This window comes from Chaetomium tenue, assembly GCF_020726465.1.
Source record: "Chaetomium tenue strain MPI-SDFR-AT-0079 chromosome Unknown F5144scaffold_1, whole genome shotgun sequence".
NCBI classification, from domain to species: domain Eukaryota; kingdom Fungi; phylum Ascomycota; class Sordariomycetes; order Sordariales; family Chaetomiaceae; genus Chaetomium; species Chaetomium tenue.
The window spans coordinates 3,957,430-3,973,856 of record NW_027117329.1 but is presented as its reverse complement, the minus strand read 5'-3'; the positions used below and the strand labels follow the sequence as shown (position 1 = coordinate 3,973,856).

General features: G+C 55.9%; 7 protein-coding genes across 7 annotated transcripts; 3 read left to right on the top strand and 4 right to left on the bottom strand.

The window, feature by feature from the left end:
* Positions 1-15: 15 nt before the first annotated feature.
* On the bottom strand, positions 16-937 carry F5144DRAFT_523826 (uncharacterized protein). The gene is made up of 2 exons (XM_066786777.1): positions 210-937; positions 16-144 (listed from the first exon to the last, which is right to left on the bottom strand). The coding sequence occupies exon 1, from the start codon at positions 875-877 to the stop codon at positions 212-214; it is 666 nt and encodes a 221-aa protein (XP_066648845.1). The 5' UTR covers positions 878-937; the 3' UTR covers positions 16-144; positions 210-211.
* Positions 938-2,214: 1,277 nt separating this feature from the next.
* On the top strand, positions 2,215-3,076 carry F5144DRAFT_597999 (ribonuclease E inhibitor RraA/Dimethylmenaquinone methyltransferase; the record flags this gene model as incomplete). Its single annotated transcript, XM_066790906.1, has 4 exons — positions 2,215-2,276; positions 2,339-2,513; positions 2,567-2,737; positions 2,798-3,076. 4 exons carry the CDS (start codon positions 2,215-2,217, stop codon positions 3,074-3,076), a joined length of 687 nt encoding a protein of 228 aa, XP_066648844.1.
* A 34-nt stretch (positions 3,077-3,110) lies between these two features.
* Positions 3,111-4,353, bottom strand: F5144DRAFT_556491 (S-adenosyl-L-methionine-dependent methyltransferase). The gene has a single exon (XM_066787975.1). It carries the CDS (start codon positions 3,928-3,930, stop codon positions 3,163-3,165), a length of 768 nt encoding a protein of 255 aa, XP_066648843.1. The 5' UTR covers positions 3,931-4,353; the 3' UTR covers positions 3,111-3,162.
* Positions 4,354-4,630: 277 nt separating this feature from the next.
* Positions 4,631-6,892, top strand: F5144DRAFT_478555 (ferric reductase like transmembrane component-domain-containing protein; the record flags this gene model as incomplete). Its single annotated transcript, XM_066785112.1, has 3 exons — positions 4,631-5,148; positions 5,225-5,935; positions 6,013-6,892. 3 exons carry the CDS (start codon positions 4,631-4,633, stop codon positions 6,890-6,892), a joined length of 2,109 nt encoding a protein of 702 aa, XP_066648842.1.
* Positions 6,893-6,987: 95 nt separating this feature from the next.
* On the bottom strand, positions 6,988-9,285 carry F5144DRAFT_50140 (major facilitator superfamily domain-containing protein). Its single transcript, XM_066786395.1, has 3 exons — positions 8,611-9,285; positions 7,868-8,551; positions 6,988-7,804 (listed from the first exon to the last, which is right to left on the bottom strand). The coding sequence occupies exons 1-3, from the start codon at positions 8,802-8,804 to the stop codon at positions 7,339-7,341; spliced, it is 1,344 nt and encodes a 447-aa protein (XP_066648841.1). The 5' UTR covers positions 8,805-9,285; the 3' UTR covers positions 6,988-7,338.
* Positions 9,286-9,329: 44 nt separating this feature from the next.
* Positions 9,330-11,968, bottom strand: F5144DRAFT_556487 (uncharacterized protein). The gene is made up of 2 exons (XM_066787974.1): positions 10,562-11,968; positions 9,330-10,499 (listed from the first exon to the last, which is right to left on the bottom strand). Exons 1-2 carry the CDS (start codon positions 11,652-11,654, stop codon positions 9,685-9,687), a joined length of 1,908 nt encoding a protein of 635 aa, XP_066648840.1. The 5' UTR covers positions 11,655-11,968; the 3' UTR covers positions 9,330-9,684.
* A 2,000-nt stretch (positions 11,969-13,968) lies between these two features.
* On the top strand, positions 13,969-15,908 carry F5144DRAFT_597994 (cytochrome P450; the record flags this gene model as incomplete). The annotated part of the gene is made up of 6 exons (XM_066790905.1): positions 13,969-14,085; positions 14,162-14,283; positions 14,346-14,476; positions 14,541-14,839; positions 14,901-15,083; positions 15,150-15,908. The coding sequence occupies 6 exons, from the start codon at positions 13,969-13,971 to the stop codon at positions 15,906-15,908; spliced, it is 1,611 nt and encodes a 536-aa protein (XP_066648839.1).
* Between the last annotated feature and the right edge of the window lie 519 nt (positions 15,909-16,427).

Sequence of the window (16,427 nt, the reverse complement as noted above, 5' to 3'; positions counted from 1 at the left end):
GCTGGCCGTCCTTACAGGGGCCTGCTGGCCGGGGGTGGCGCCGGGCATTGTGAGAATCGCTTAACAGAGTTAATTGGCGAACCCACAGAAGCTCCGTGGGGTGGAGTCAGCAAAGGCTCCTGGACATTTCCTCTGAACCGTAAACTGGGCCACCGCGTTGCGTTAGTTTGGCACTGATTTGGCTCGGAAAACTGATCGGGGCGCTTAACCATTACGCGAGCGAAGTCTTTTTACGCGACGAAACTTTAGGGTCGCAAAAGAAGTGCGCTGCGCCGCCGAATCGAGAGAAACTCCTTCGATGGGATCGGCGTGTGTAGGGCAGAGATGGTACAGCGGACCTCGCTTCCGTTCCAGCTTGCAACAACACCAAACCGACCAAACTGATCAAGCATGGGTTATTGCTGATACGCACAGCGTATTTCCATCCATAGAACCTTGTGGCCAAGACAAAAACACTCGGTCCCGGACCCCACGTCAGGATATCAAGGCTTGACTTGGGCATGGTCCCACCGACCAAACAATGGAACCAAGGCAAGTGCCGCCGGCTTGGTCTCATATCCCTGTGAGAAATTTCAACGGTCGACTTCACCCGAGGAGATGCGATGCAGTCCTGGAACTGGAAACTGCGGCGCAGCTCTGTGAGGCGTCGAGGGAATTCTGCCCGGTGTCTGCCTTCCCGTGCGTTCTTCCTCTGCCGATCAAGGCGCCTGAATTGCCCAGCTGGTTTGACAAGCGGCGTTCCGCGTGGCTGGGACGTCAGAGGAGACGGCAGCGCCCCCCAGCTGAGTGCATGCAGGAAGGACCACGGGCAGAGCCCCTTCTGGAACTGGGCACCGAAACTTCGACCACCCCCTCCAATTGGAATCCCCCTCACCATTGATCGCTTTTTCCGTGGTCCATTTTCTCCCCGCTGAATTATCTCGAGAAACTTGGGGAAATGTCGATTGTGGTACCTGACAGCAGCAGGTCTCAGATCTAACAACCTTTCCAAGATTATGCAACCATCTTATCCCACCCTCCCTGACGCGTCAGCTGCAAGTTTGCAGTAGCCCGTTCCCCTCGCAGCAAGCAATCATCAAGCCATCAAGCAGCGGACCAATCCGCGACCAAGGCCTGAGGCTTTCGCCAGAGCGTCGCATCAGCCATTCCTTGCAGCATGGCCGTCGGCTGCTGTCCAATCGCTGGCCTTGTCGAGCTCTGCTGACCGGCTGGTCGGAAATGCCGTTAAGAACTCTTGGAGCTGCTCCTTGGCCTCGTCTTGCTCGCCGGTTCGCTTGCTGCTTGTCTGCTTGTTTCGCAGATAACTCTGGCGATCTGGAGTATGCGCGGTGTTCCTGGGGCTCTTCGGTTAGTTTCCTGGCAAGCCTGGCAAACTAAACACTGCCGACACAAACTGTCAAACAATGCAACAACGCAGATCGTAGACAAATCCAGCAATTACGCCGCAGACAAGGCAGAGATGCCGATACTTGACTCAGGGGTTGAATGGGCCATGTGTCGTCTTCCACGAGACCCCTAAGCAGCATTGCGCACGAATTACTCGATCATTTTGAGTCGTGTTCATTCCTTCTCATGACCAGGTAGGCCAATGTGCTGGAGGAGAAAAGTCAAGACGAGGTAAACTCAATGATGTCGAGAATCCAGGATTTCGCCTGAAGTCAGAAAACTGATAATATCAAGCAACTGGGAAGCATATCGTACATAACCCTGTTCACTCTATCATTCAGGACAGTGACCACGATACCGACCCTGCGATGGATATACCCCTTGATCCGCTGGATCATAAAATGCCCCTCGTGTTTCACCGGCAACGTGGCTGGTGGTAACCCCTTAACGGTCTAATCCCCTTTTCTCGCGCAGATACAAGCGGATTACTCGACCTCAGGGTCCGGTCCGGGCCTCACCTACCGCAAAGTGCCGGACCCGGATGAAGCCGGACCCCGGATCGGAGCTATGGACCAACGGCCCCACTTAGGTACTTGCACATGCTCACATCCAAACGCTCACTGCAATGGGCAATTCCCATTTCATCACCCTCTTTCAGCAATGTCTATCCGATTCTGTTCTTTGGTCGTTTTAGCCAATCGACGGTTCAAAAGTTTAACAACGTGTGTCGGGGCGATTACTACATCACGACTACCTAGGTCCTTATTCGATCGATTAGACTCAATTCAACCTCGGCTCCCCTCATCGGGTCCATTGTTCCGGATTACCATGGCTGCAAACGTATCAGCCGTCGAGGACCCCATCGTGAAGCAACTACAAGAGTACACTACGTGCGTGAGCGAGGTGACCGCCACGGAGGATACATGATCACTCATGATTCATTTCCATACAGATGCGATGTCTCGGACGCCCTCGTCAAGCTCAAAATTCACAATGGCGGCTTTCTTCCCGGCATCACCATGTGGTCGCCCCAGCGCCAGGACGGGCCCACCAAGATAGTCGGACCAGTGTATACTGTTCAGTACGCCCCGCTGGATGACGAGAGGCCCAAGTGGCCTAATCATTACGTTAGCTCCGCCCTGTTTTAGTTGAAATTAAACGAGACTAAGACACAAGATAGATTGATTCCGTTCCTGCCGGCGCTGTTGTCTTCGTGACATCCAATCCCGTCACGTCGAATGCTCTCTACGGAGGGTTAATGAGCACCCGGGCCAAGGCATGCGGTGCCGTGGGCTCCGTCATTGATGGCCGCTTCCGGGATCTGCAGGAGCAGAAAGATCTGACTTACCCAGTGCGTGGCTACCTTTCACAACAGCGGAATCCGTTTTGAATAGAAACTAAGCCAACTTAGGTATTCGCTCGTGACGTGGGCACCACGCCGCCCGGTCCCCTGTTCAAGGTTGTCGCGGTTAACGAGCCGGTCAAGGTCTGCAATGATGCCCAAGATATCGTCATCCATCCTGGGGACTACCTGATTGGGGACGTCAACGGGGTGGTGGTCTTGCCCAAGGGACTTGCTGAGCAGGCTTTGCCGCTCATGGCCAAGCAGGTCGAGGCAGATTCAAAAATGGCTGTTGCAATCCAAAACGGAATGACCTTTGCCGAGGCGAGCAAGAAGTTCAGATCATGAAGGACAAGGTAAGTCGGGCTCAAATTGGTAAAATAGTCGTTGACGAATATACTCGTTATGAAGCTATTGTCCCAGTATGTTTTCTCTTATCCCTTCACAGCCTTCACCACAGCAAAGAACGGATCCGCCACAAATTCTTTCCAAAATTCGGGGTCCTTCTGAACAGACTCCGTCGCTTCGTACGGCACCAGCTCGACATCGGTCAGTCCAGCTTGCTGGTATACCTCGGGCGGACTGGCACGAAGAATGTCAAGGGTTGCCCCGTCGAACTCGATGGGCGGGTCGCAGTGACACACAACAGTGTACTTGACACCTCCAGGGAAGGGCGTAAACTCTTTATACGTCACGTAGTATTTGCTCGTGTTGAGGACTTCGCTATACGGGTTCGCCGTCCGGACCCCGACGAACCGGCCGCCGCTCTTCAGGTTCCCGACCACGTTTTCAAACATGGCCGCCAGCACGTCGGGGGTCTCGGCGAAGTCGAAGACCCAGTTGGCCATGACCACGTCGTAACCCTCGGTGCGGAGTGGTAGGTGCGACAGCGGTTTGGCCGCATCAGCCTCGAAGAAGCGCATGACGTCGCGCCCGAGCGACTTTTCGATGTCCTCGGCCACCTTCATCATGCCGGGCGAGATGTCAACGATATCGACGGCAATCGCTCCGAGGTCGATAGCCTCACGCGCGTGGAGGCCACTGCCGCCACCTAAGTCGAGCACCGTGAGCCCCGTGAGGTCCCCGAGGCCGAGAACGATGAGCTGGCTCTCGAGGACACCGGGGCGGGTGACCGCGTACCCGTTGTTGTAGTCGGCGGCGATGCTGTCATACTCTTGCTTGGCTCTCTCCGGGTTGGACATGGTGGGCAATGGGGAGTGTCTGCAAGTTGAGACAGGGGTGCAGTGTATTGTGCAGGGGTTGAGCTGCCGGGTACGTTTTCCTACTGTGAAGATGATTAGATGAGGAGGGAATCCCGATTATCGTCAGGCCACCCCTGACCTCTCGACCCCTCATTAGGCTTTGTGGCCTACGTCCGGACAACTGATGCTGGGTTGGGCAACCGGATCAACAACCCCTCCGGCGTCATGCATGCAGTATGCAGTACCAGGCTCCAAGACGAGTGAGCCCCAGAACCGTCACACACAAGTCTGCCGCATAGTATCCTCCGATTCCTAACTGGGTCATGGTGATTGGCGAATGGAAAAGAGAGAAATGCCGCGCGTGGCAATGGTATTGTAATATCAAGCCACCATCCCGGCCCCCAGGTTATTCTGGAAACGTGCTCACCGGGGATTCAACCGAGCTGTCTTTATGCGGGTTGCGGCACGGATCCTGGACGCCCCCCTACCGCATTGGGTACGTCGATGGCACCTAACTTGCTCATTCCCACTCACATGTGGCTGAAATTGGCAATGGTCTCAGACGAGCTCCGTGACCACTGCCATACAAGAGCCGTTGAGGTTACTTATCCCCGAATATGTCCTCTTCGCGTTTGTTTCGCACTCGGAGACGTTTGCGTCGACACCGAAACAACGTGCCGTTTCGAAGACGACATCCGCCATGAGGACTCATCTGCTTCTCGGGCTAGTATTAGGCGTCCTGCCATGGACCGCCGTCGCGCTGATCGGCGCTGGCGGCCAAAGAATGTTCTACCCAGTATGCGCGTATGCATGTCTCAGAGCTCTCGACCCCTACATGCTGGATTGCTCCAACCACGATGGCGGGGGAGGTGGCCATTCTCACGGCAGTATGGGCATGACTTCGCCAGAGTGTCGATCCGATAACAAGCCCTACTTGTCAACCCTAGCGTGGTGTATGCACACTCATTGCAGCGATGATGACGTGCCGACCTGGGAGCTGGAGAAGTTCTGGGCCGAGCAAGCCACTCAAGATCCGACCGTGGCCCCGAAATACGATTATGGCACCATCGTCGCCAACATCTCCGAGCCGCCAGAAGAGGTGGCCGACCCAGAAGACATGCTAGAGTCCACCGCCCTGGCGCCCGAGACGCCCTGGAAGACGCAGTACAACACCATGACCACCATGGAGTACGAAGAAACGATGCACGCACGATACGGGTAGGCAACCATCCCCTTTCTCCACCTCCCCACCAACTTCCCCACTCCCGACCACTAACACCAACCCCCCCACCAGCATCATAATCCTCGTCGTCGGCTTCGGCATCCCCATCTTATTCACCGCCCTCCGCCACATCCCCTACATGTCCAGCCTGCTGGACCGCCTCAGCCCCTACCTCGTCTACCCAGCGACCTGGGGCGGGCGGCAGGTACAGCCGCTGCCCTACCTCCTCGGCAACGCGCCCACACTCGGCCAGGCGCTGTACGTGGCAGTCCTCGTCGTGCTCAACATCGTGCTCTCGGCCGTCTCGTACCGCTCTATGCAGCCCAGCGCCTGGTACGCCAACCAGTACCAGGAGATCCTGGCGTGGATCATGTACCGCACGGGCAATCTGGCGTTCGCGCTGTTTCCGTTGGTATTGCTGTTTGCGGGTAGGAATAATGTGCTGTTGTGGTTGAGTGATTGGTCGCATTCGACGTTTGTGCTGCTGCATCGCTGGGTGGCGAGGCTCTTTGCGCTGCAGGTGCTGCTGCATTCCATCGTGGCGCTGGTGCTATACAAGGATACGGGCGCGTACCCGGCGGAGGAGTCGCAACTGTATTGGATTTGGGGCGCCGTGGCGACAGTGGCGGTTAGTGTTATGGTGGTGGTGAGCGGGTTGCCTGTGCGGCGGTGGTCGTATGAGATCTTCTTGATTCTGCATATCTTGCTGGCTGTGTTTGTGGTTGCTGGGTGTTGGTATCACGTCGAGTTGCGGTTCATGCGGATGTTTGGTTATGAGATGTGGTATGTTCCTTTTCCTCCCCCCTTTCTCTTTACTTACCTACCCCTGAATGGGCCGATGCTAACAAGACGACCGGCAGGATCTACACGGCATGCGCAGTGTGGTTCTTTGACCGCCTTATCCGCGTCTTCCGCGTCCTCAAGGCTGGCATCCGCCGCGCGAAGGTAACCGAGATCGGCGACGACTTCGTCCGCGTCGACATCGAGGGCATCCGGTGGGGCACCACGCCCGGCCAGCACGCCTACGTGTACTTCCCCACGCTCAACCCGCTCCGACCCTGGGAGAACCACCCGTTCTCGCTCCTCCCCTCCTCCATCCTCTCTCCAAGACCAACAGCATCCCTCACCACCACCACCCACCCAGGCAACGCCACCACGGCCTCTTCAGACGACGACCCCGAAAAGTCCTCCCCCAAACCAACCCCCACCACCACCACCACCCCCGATTCCCACCCCCACACCACCAACACCACCCCCGCCGGAATAACCTTCATAATCCGCAAATCCCACGGCCTCACCCAGCACCTCAAAACGCACACCTCCCTCCCCGCCCTCCTCGACGGGCCCTACCCCAACAACCCGACCACCGCCCTCCAACGCTGCGACCGCATCCTGCTCATCGCCGGCGGGATCGGCATCACGGGCATCCTGCCCTGGGCGCGGTACCACCCCAACGCGCGGCTCTGCTGGAGCGTGCGTGCGAGCGCGGCGGCGCTGGCCGAGGCGCTGGGGCCGGCGTTGGAGGGGGTGCCGGGGGGGGAGAGGGAGGTGAGGGTGGGGAGGAGGTTTGAGGTGAGGGGGTTGGTGGAGGAGGAGGTGAGGGTGGGGTGGAAGAGAATTGGGGTGGTGGTTTGTGGGCCCGGGGGGTTGTGTGATGAGGTGAGGGGGGTGGTGGCGGAGGTGGGGAGGCGGGAGAAGGGGGTGGTGTTGGAGTTGGAGGTGGATGCTTATTCTTGGTGATTTTGATTGGTATTGGTATTGCTATTATTATAAGACAAGGAGGACAGGGAATGATTGGGTTGCTAGCCCGGCTGGGCTGGGTTCTCCTGTGTTTCTCTTCAGTCGGACAGTTGGAGGGGTTCGGATTAGGCTTAGGGATCTGATTCTGTCGAGTCAGCTCGTCGAATGCTCTGCTGTTTACACTAGATACCAAGGGAAATTGATACCTTAGTTTTGCCAACCGGCCTCCAACATCTTCACTGGCAATGCCGCGAGATCGAGAGTCCGGTCATTGAGGTAGCAGACAAATTCCCAAGTGGTAGAATGGAGGGTATCAATTCGTTGTACCGCTGATGCAGCGGGTTCTATTAACAATTACATGACTTCGATATTGTCGAGTCTATCCAGATATATATGCCCTTATCCCATTTTGGACGCCAACAATCCAAATGACACTCCCCCACACATTACTGCTCCGCCTCCGCGGCCTTCCTCTTCTTCTCCCTGTCACTAACAAAGGCAGCGCAGGCAACCAGAGCTGTCCCGGCCAGCATGACAGCGCCGCAGAAGATGATCAGCCCCACGATGTTGTCACCGCCGTCGGCAATGGCTCCCTGGGCCGGCAGACCCGTCAGACTGGCGACGGCGACAATGGCAAAGAATGTTCCGAGCATGACGCCCAGGTCGTGCGTGTGGCCGCCGGCAACCTCGATCAGCGCGGGCGACATGAGCGACACAAAAGCGCCGGACACGAAACCAAACAGGACCACGAAGACAACAAGGCCACCGAGCGAGTTGTGGTAGTTGATGGGCAGCCAGATCGCCAGAACCATGACAGCCGAGAGGAACGCACACAGCGTGATAACCCGCAGAGAGGACCCAACCTTGTCCGAATACATGTTAGGGAGGATGCGGCCGGGGATCGAGGAGGCGCTGGGAGGTGGGAGTTAGCAAGATTATGGCCAGTTGGACACCGTGGCGGAGAGGCAAGCTTACTTGAGAATGGCGACGGTGTAAAGCGCAATGTGCTCGGTCTTCGGGTTCATGGACGCAAAGATCGGCAGGTAGTCGAACGGGCCAAAGAGACCCCAGAAGAAGAGGAAGCTGCCAGAGACGAAGAGGAGATAGGATGGCTTCTTGAAAGTTGCGAAGCTGATTAGGGATTTACGCCCTGCCATGCCCTTCGGCGGGAGGGGGCTGGTGACGAGGAGGTTGGCGATGGCAAGCATGATTCCGATCATGAGGGCTGTGTACCGCAAGGTCTGACGGAAGCCGATCTGATCGAAGAGACGGGCGAGCATGATGGGAAAGACGACACCACCGCACGAGCTGCCGCTTGCAACAATACCCATGACGAGAGCCCTTTTCTTCTTAAAGTACTGGCCGGCGGCGACCAGACCCGGGATGAAGGTCCCCGCTGCACCCAGACCGAAGCACAGAGACTGGGCCAGAAAGATCTGCCAGTACTCGGTGGCAAAGGAGAGGGCGATAAGACCACCCACGGAGAAGATGGCGGCGGGGATGAGGATGGCCCGTACACCAAACATGTCAACGCCCATCCCAACTGGCTGGGAGAGGAAGAACATCAAGAACAACTGCATGGTCAAAATCCAGGTGATGTTGGATGATGACTCGTGAGGCAGGATCTCCTTTTCGTAGACGAATTGGAATGAACCCAGGCTGTGATAAGGGTTAGCTGATGCCGATGTTAGTCAAGAGGTAGCCAAGTCAGGTCTTACGCATTGATGAAGCCAAAGGAGCAGAACTGGCACAGCCAACCGCCGGCCACGGTCATCCACGCGCGGGTACCACCATCGGGAGGAACGAACGGTGCCGGTTGTGGCGTTTCCACGGTTTCGGCGGGGGCTGCCGGGGTAAGGACGGCATCGTCAGGCGACATCGAGGTCGACGACCGGGGTTTTTCTGTTGACATGGTGATTGTGATAAATGGATGAATTTGGTTTTCGCCTTCCACTTCAAGAATTTGAGAACAGGCAAGAGTGTATCATAAGGCACCTAATGGAAGGTGAGGGTGGTTGTCAGGCAGGTGCGTCTACTGCTTTTATGCATCAAACTTGTTGAGGGAAGCTGCAGTCCTGCACAACACGGCTTGCGAACAACATTTCGAGTAGCCCGAGGAAGGGGCCATTGCCGTGCTTTTTTAATAATCTTATTTCTGCCTTTCCTCACACCCCCCTCCCCCCAACGTCCTACGATTTTTCTTCCCACCAGTGTCGATGATTATCCCACCAGTGTCGACGATCGTTCAGCTGGTTGAGTAGATCTGTTCCGGGGTATGCCCCGGGGGATACTCCGCGGAGCATTCCATAAGCCAGGGCATCCGCGGATCCTCCGTCAAAGGTCCGTCAAGGTCCGCGGATCGCAGACTTCATGGGGTTCGTAGAGCAATTGCCTAATTCGAATTGGGAGCCGACGTTAACAGTGAGGCCAAACCCAGATTGTTCCAGACCTGTGCAACCAACAGAATCGCATGGCATGTGCATTGTTGCTCGCCTGTTACAACGCCACCCGACAGCCACTTCGGGAATGACGGAATGGCTGAAGACTGTCTCAACTCAATCACAACGGCGACTGACGACAATTGAACGATGTATCATGTCAACGTTTGCAATGCAACCACGATTTCTCACCTTTGGTTGCCAACTTCGCGGGCATGGGATGAGGTCTTTCGGGTTATTAACCGAGCTAAGTTGAAGTTTTGATTATAAATATTTACCCCCAACGCTTTTAAGTTTACCGCTAGTTAACCAAAAAATAAATGAAAAGAACAGGGTATTAACGACAGTAAGTAACTAAGAATCGCCATCCTCCCCTGGCATGACCGCTTTTAGCGGCATCAACTCGGCCGCGTTCAATGACCTCTCCAGTAGCCAGCCCAACCGACCCTTGCTCTCAGCGAAGGCATGTTGCCAGCGGAAGAGGTGCATGCTGCCCGTCCCGGTGCCGAGGGTATCCGCCTCGTCGCGGCTTGCCTTCCACAGCGCCGCCGGCGACGCCACATCCCCGTGCACTTGTTCCTTTTCCTCAGCCCAAGCGTCCATGGCCTTGTCCACAAAAGCCACCTCGTCCTTCTCCTCGCCTGTCAGCGGGAACGAGTATGCGCAGTGCACCGCAAAGAAGGATAGCGCGATGCGGTCATGGTCCGCCCTTAGGAACTCGCCTACGTGCGCCTCGTTCTCCGCGCAGCGGCATGGTGATGAGGATGAGGATGCGGTAGCAGGCTTTTCGCTGTTGCTGCTGGTATTGTGGGGGAACGAGTTGGCCGGCCGACTCCCCGGCTCCGCCGACAGGGACTCCCGCACCAAGTCGGTGTACTGCTGATGCGGCCCACGCAGACTGTTACCCGTTACCACCATGTGCGGTGTTGTGGGGTCGCCCTCAGCTTTGAGTGCGTCGATGGAGGTCTGCTTGATGCGCCACCGCAGCGCCAGGCCCAGTGGGCTCTCGAGGCTGTTGCTGTTGGCGACGGGCGGTTGGTTGTTCTTCTTGCTGCTGCGAATGTTTGGGAGCAGGCACTTGAAGAGAGACTTGGCTCGCCCGAGGAACCCGCTCGGGCGCGGTTTTGGGGTGGGCGCGACTGTGGCCTCAAAGACATTGATGTGATACCCTATCACAGCGTTGCTCGTTAGTCATGATGTCTTCAAGCTGCGGGTTGATGGGCAAACGTACCATTGGTGCAGAAATGCTTATCGACGAGAATGATAGGGGTGGACTGGCAGAGGAGAAATTCGCGCTGGAGAAGATAGCCGGGGAAACAAGCAGCAGCTGTGAGCCCCAATTTTGACTTTTGGGTTGTGCTGGAAATTAATCTGTTTGCAGTGTGAGCAGTCTGCTGGAGGCAGAGAGTCAGAGACTTGGGGATTGTTACTGACCTAGACATGTCGCACCCGAGATCGGAACGCTTCGCCAGCGACTGCAGCCAAGCACAGCTCAGCTGCGAGAGCCACACTTGCAGGTCGCGAAACTCGTTTTCTAGACGCCTCATGCCCGAACGCTTGACATTCGCACTTCCGCTGTCCCAGCTGTTCTCCATCAGCTCCCGGGTGAAGCTGTCAGCCGCCTGCGGCTGGAGGCTCCCGTTTGGGGAGCCATTATAAAAGCTAAACGCCTTGTACTTGGAAAGCACATAAGCGTAGACGACAAAGCGGGAGAGGATGACAGAGTTGAGGATTTGCCAATCTGTCCGACTTCGGTCTGTGGTACTGTCGACTTGGAGGGTTGTACTCGAGGATGTCGACGTTAATGGGTCGAAGACTGGGACTGCCCTCTCTTCTTTGGTCGCGAAATCAAAGGTCTGCTCCGGCTCGGACCATCCGAGCTGGACGAGGACCTTTCGAGGCGTCTCTTGTTTCTGGTTGAACCCCAGCAGGCTGGGTTTGACCTTGTCCTTAGTGAGCCTGACGCAGGCGGCGCGGGCTTGAGTGATGACGGCCTCGAGTCGTGCGATTGTTTGGTCGAGCCAGGACTCTACCGCCTGCCATGCCCCGGGGCTGCTTTGGAGGAGACAGCGGTATGTTGTGAAGAGGTCATTCACCATGCCTGCCCTGAGGTGGCAGCCGGTCTCGCCCACGTGAGCGTCGAAGGCCATGAAGCCAAGGGTGTCGGAGCCGTTGCTGTGGCCGGTCACAAGGCTGCGAAAGAGAATCAAGGCATCGATAGAGTCAGTGGCGCCGCGGACGATGTCGGCCAGCAGAGCAGGATAGTCGTCTTTTCGCTTCGCCTTGTCGGCGCTGGCGCTCGCGGGGAACAAGAAGTGAGCCATGTTGGAAACCAAAGTGAGGCTGTGATGTTTGCGTGGAAAAGGGGGGAACTGGCGTTTGCTGATATGGCAAATTGTCAACCCACGAAGCAAAGAGCTGAATTGATGGCACCTCACTGGGGACTCGAAGCAAACAAGCAGTACAAGAGCGCTAGCTAGAGCAGATATCTCAAATTCCTCAAGTCCATTCAACCAGAAACCCGAAAATGGGTTGTCTGACCTCAGCCAGCCCTAAAATCGTCCCAACGCTGAATCGGCGGCCAGATCGACGACGTGGGAACTCGACCAGCCTAGAGCCTCGACGGTCAGTTGCCCAAGCATGGACATGCTCGACCATGACCTTCTCAACCTGGTTAGATAGAGCACATCCGAGCTGCTGTTCACCATTCGTGTCTTCCCGTTGCCGCCTACCAGGCCACATCATCAGATGAGGGGATAGATTCTACCCCTGGCCTTCGGTTCTGGGATGCGGTGAGATGACTGTGGAACTCCGGGACAATCGCCGGGAAGCCAAAAGCTCATCACTTAGACCGGTGACGGCGATGTTCAGGGTTAGGTTCTTACACTACGGTGTGGGGGCAAGGAGGCTTGCATCCAACCATCTGGATCAAATAGTCATCAGTGGGGGTTGCACTTAAGGATCCAAGACATGACCTCGGCCGGTAAGGCGGTGATATAACGACCTGACTCGGAGCCAGGCTCATGTGCTCTGGCACCAGTACAGGGTGCGGGCAATAAAACCGCTGGGACACGGGCCGCGCCGGCGGATCATTCCGTTGGCGGTTAGGGCGTCATAGGCGCCAGCCATGGGCGATCGCAACTGCAGCATCTCATGCGCCGGCGAGAATCTCAATGCCGTATGTGATGTACCCGCCTTACCGGGGAATGCTTAGTGTAAGTGGCGGGCCCCTATGGCGACAACTCCGAAGAAGGCCCACAGGGCCAGGGCCCTGAAAACGCCATTAGCCTGGGCTAGGGTGAGATGATATCGGCGGCGAGACCGACTGGTTTCAATTGGTGGGAGAGCTAGTTACCTAACCAACGTGATTCCCTCGTACCATGTCTTGGGCCCTTGTTGATCGTCTGGTGGCCAAGAGCTCGATCTCCCAGCTCAGCACCCTCAGCCGGGCATGGGGGGGGGGTTGATGAGCATATAATTTACTCGATGCTGACAGCTACGTGTTCGTCAAAACACCACAGCAATTTAACGGAAGCCTGGTGATGTGTGAAGATTTGGAGCCAAGGCCGCGGCAGCAGGCCATCTGCTGTACCCGTGTAAGCGGTTATACACCCGTCGAGGCTTTGGGTTCTGACCGCCAGGGGGAGTGGCTGAATAAAACTAACCCCGTCCTGTTAACGACCCTCCTGCCTAATTAGTACATGTCGTTCAAGTTAACCGGGTTGTTCGACCAACCACGCGAACCGTGCTGGAAGACCCCACTGGTCAGCTACTTGGCTACCCGATGGTCAAGGCTGAATTAGCAAAGCGATGCCTCTTTTGGAAATCTTCTGATTCCCATCCGGGTTGAGAAAAACCCATCCTAGCCATGCAGAGGCTAAAAGACGGGTCTGTCGATCTTGATGGGCGATCATGGGGCTAGCACAAGCCAAGAGCTCAACACCATACGTGACTTCGTAATGATGTGTCAAATTGGCTCGCCAGCAGCATCACGACACGAAAGATAGTCAGAGCAGGTGCAGAATTTTTTGGCGAGGTCTCTGATCTGTGATCTCGTTTTGAGGGAAAGGCGGTCGAATGACCCAAGGTAGTAAGTAATCACCAGGCCACCAGGGGGGAGGGGGGGGGGGGTGCCGCAGCCTGTCCATGCATGTGTGATGGGAAAGGCGCGGTCTGGAGATAGCTCGTCCTGTTTGTTGAGTTCCTACAGAAAGGCAAAAAGGACTGTTGATCAGGGTGTTTGATTTTGTTGTTCTTTTTTTCGAGGGAACCGGTGACGGATGAAACCCCTGAATTTTGGGGGCGGGAGATGTCCAAGACCAAGATTCAGCCAGCCAAAAGCAAGCATGGGCTAGACGTACAACGCATCCCATTTTCAAGCACTACCTAGCTACCTACCTGACCTGGACGGGCCCAAGTGAGTGGGGCCTGCAGTGCATTGGAATTGTGCCAGTGAACAATCAACATTCCTCCAGGTTTCGGCCACTGGTGCTCTCTGCTCTTGGTCACTCACATGCAGGAGCAGAACCTTTTATATCTGGATGTCACCTCCAACTCCAGGACACTTTTTTCACCCCACCACTTCATCGATATCCGTCTTTAGATCCACAGGCCCCCTGAAGGTCTTGACATTCAACCATGCCGGTGGTCCAGCATTATTACCCTTCGGGGTTCATACCCTTTGTTCAAGCTTTGCCGGCACAGTATTTTGTCGTCCTTGGACTATTCACATCCCTCTTGGTGGTTTCCAACTGGGTAAGATATTCAGTCACATTCTTTTCTGTCATTGTTGAGAAGAAACGACCCAAGTGACTGACAACCTTTTGGACAGACCACAATCGGGCGCACATTAAGAAAGTTCTGGTTAAGGCGCCAAGGGTATTTCCAGGACAATGAAGGGAGAGCAATTCCCGAGCTGAAGGGGGAGACGCGGTTCTGCCGTTTTAGCCACGGGTGAGTTGTGTATCTCGAGCCCTCTTGCGACTAGAGTGTCGAAGGCTGACTATCTCGTGCAGTTATGAGCTGTCGTTGCAGGGAGCCAAGACGGCCGAACGCAGGCCTTATATGATTTGGAATGGGACTCGCCCGGAGGTCGTCTTGACCCAAGCAGAGCACGTGAGAGAGTTCTACAGCAAACGGTCACAAGGTGGGCGGCTCTCAAACCAAGCTTCCAGGAAAGGACGCCCAGTTCTAAACTGACCATCTCGCAGAGCACTTTAAGCCCGAAAATGCCAGCATGGGTCACTACTTTGGCCGGGTCATGGGCGTTTGCGCTGGTGCTCAGAACGGCGCCGTCTGGAAGAACATCCGCAAAGTGTTTGATCCCTACTTCAGCTACAAGTCTGCCCAGGGCTTCTCTGAGATCTATGCTGCCGAGTTCAAGAAATGGATGGATGAGTTGTCGGCGGGCCGCGAGTCTGACTTTGTTGCCGACGCGACAACCATCTGTACCGTCCTCCCTTTCAAGCTGATTGCCTTGGCATGCTACGGGCCGGCCTTGACCGACAAGGTGCGCATGATATGTTCATGTTATTGTTTGTTAATGGAGTTGACTGACACTGTTGAAACAGATCTTTGCGGATCTTTTTGCCCTCAACTCCGTCCATGAAAGGGTGCTGTTGACAACCTGGTTCGGGAGCAAGGAGCGAAGCGGGCTGTACAACGCCTTGCCGACTGCTTCCAAGAAGGATATGGATACGTTTGAAGCCGACTGGAAGAAATTCAACCTGTTTATGATGCGTGAATCTGAAGAGGTGAGTGACGCAACACAACATTGCAAATCGAAGGAGCAAACCATAACTAATCTAACACCATCACAGAAACAACTCCCCTGCCCCATCCGGGAGATGTACAAGGATGTCCTCGCCGGTACCATCACCGAAGCCAACTGGCTCCAAACCATCGACGAGATCCTCTTCACCAACTTGGACGTGACCTCGGCCATCCTCGCCTTCCTCCTCATCAACCTCGGCATCAACCAGCCCGTCCAAAGCGAACTCCGCTCTGAAATGGCCCAAAGCCTCGCCACCCCCATGGCCGCCGAGGGCATCGACTCGAGCCCCATCGAAGAATACATCCGCAAGACCGACACCCTCCTCGAATACACGTGCCTCGAGTCCGGCCGCCTGTGCCCCGCGGTGTGGTTCACGCTGCCCGAGTACGTCGGCGCCGACCTCGACATCGGCGGCTACCGCATCAAGTCTGGCACGTGCTGCATCATCGACTGGGCGCGCCTCAACACGGAGAGCCCGCTGTGGAACCCGGACAACTCCAAGCGCGCCGCCGCCGGCGAGCCCGAGGTCAACGGCCAGATGTTCTGGCCGCAGCGCTTCAAGGCCATGTCGCCGACCACGTACCGCTGGAGCATGTTGCGGTTTGGGCTGGGTGGCCGTCAGTGTATTGGCAAGAACTTTGCCTCGCGCATCATGAAGCAGTTTCTCGTGGAGGTGCTGACTCGGTATCGGGTTGAGTTGGACGGAGAGCGACCGCTGAAGTCGTGGGGTACTATTAATGTTGAGCTGAGGGATGATCGGTTCACTGTTATGCCGAAGCAGAACGTGCGGTTTGTTAAGATCTGAGTTGGAGGGATGGCGGTGCAGTCACTGCGGTGGTTGATGTGGGAGGGTTGGGAATTGGTCAACGCTGAGCAACATAATGTATCTTGTTTTTCAATAGTTATGAGAGGTGAAAAATAATATTAGAGCAGAGGAACGTTTGGAAATAACTGCCGACTGGGCTTGTCTTCCTATGTGCTGTGCCGAGGATTGGAAATATTATTCGGACTTCAGGTTGTCTGTTTTGGAGCTGACGAGTGTGGTTTTGTGATTGCCGTATCTTTTAGCCTTCGTGGATGGGATGGCGTCCGCGGTTCATCCTTCGCGTGTTGTGACTGGTGAGAGGGTGTCTGACTTTGAGTGACGTGCAGGCGACGATCTGCGTCCCAGGAGAAGCAACAACCATGAGCCAAGCCACCACGAGCCTGTCCAACAGTCAGTCCAAGCCCTAGACATGAGCTGGACTGAGTCAGGGATGAGAACCAAACTGATTGGCCGGATGATCCGCGGATGATCCATGCCAACGGCGCCACACAACGCGCT

Excerpts from the sequence above, each read along its gene's own strand:
- F5144DRAFT_523826 (XM_066786777.1), bottom strand. The coding sequence starts at position 877 with ATGGTGAGGGGGATTCCAATTGGAGGGGGTGGTCGAAGTTTCGGTGCC.
- F5144DRAFT_556491 (XM_066787975.1), bottom strand. The coding sequence starts at position 3,930 with ATGTCCAACCCGGAGAGAGCCAAGCAAGAGTATGACAGCATCGCCGCC.
- F5144DRAFT_50140 (XM_066786395.1), bottom strand. The coding sequence starts at position 8,804 with ATGTCAACAGAAAAACCCCGGTCGTCGACCTCGATGTCGCCTGACGAT. Across the intron at positions 8,552-8,610 it reads TCCTTTGGCTTCATCAATGC|CCTGGGTTCATTCCAATTCG; the intron begins GTAAGACCTGAC and ends CCCTTATCACAG. Across the intron at positions 7,805-7,867 it reads TACACCGTCGCCATTCTCAA|CGCCTCCTCGATCCCCGGCC; the intron begins GTAAGCTTGCCT and ends CCCACCTCCCAG.
- F5144DRAFT_556487 (XM_066787974.1), bottom strand. The coding sequence starts at position 11,654 with ATGGCTCACTTCTTGTTCCCCGCGAGCGCCAGCGCCGACAAGGCGAAG. Across the intron at positions 10,500-10,561 it reads TAAGCATTTCTGCACCAATG|GGTATCACATCAATGTCTTT; the intron begins GTACGTTTGCCC and ends ACGCTGTGATAG.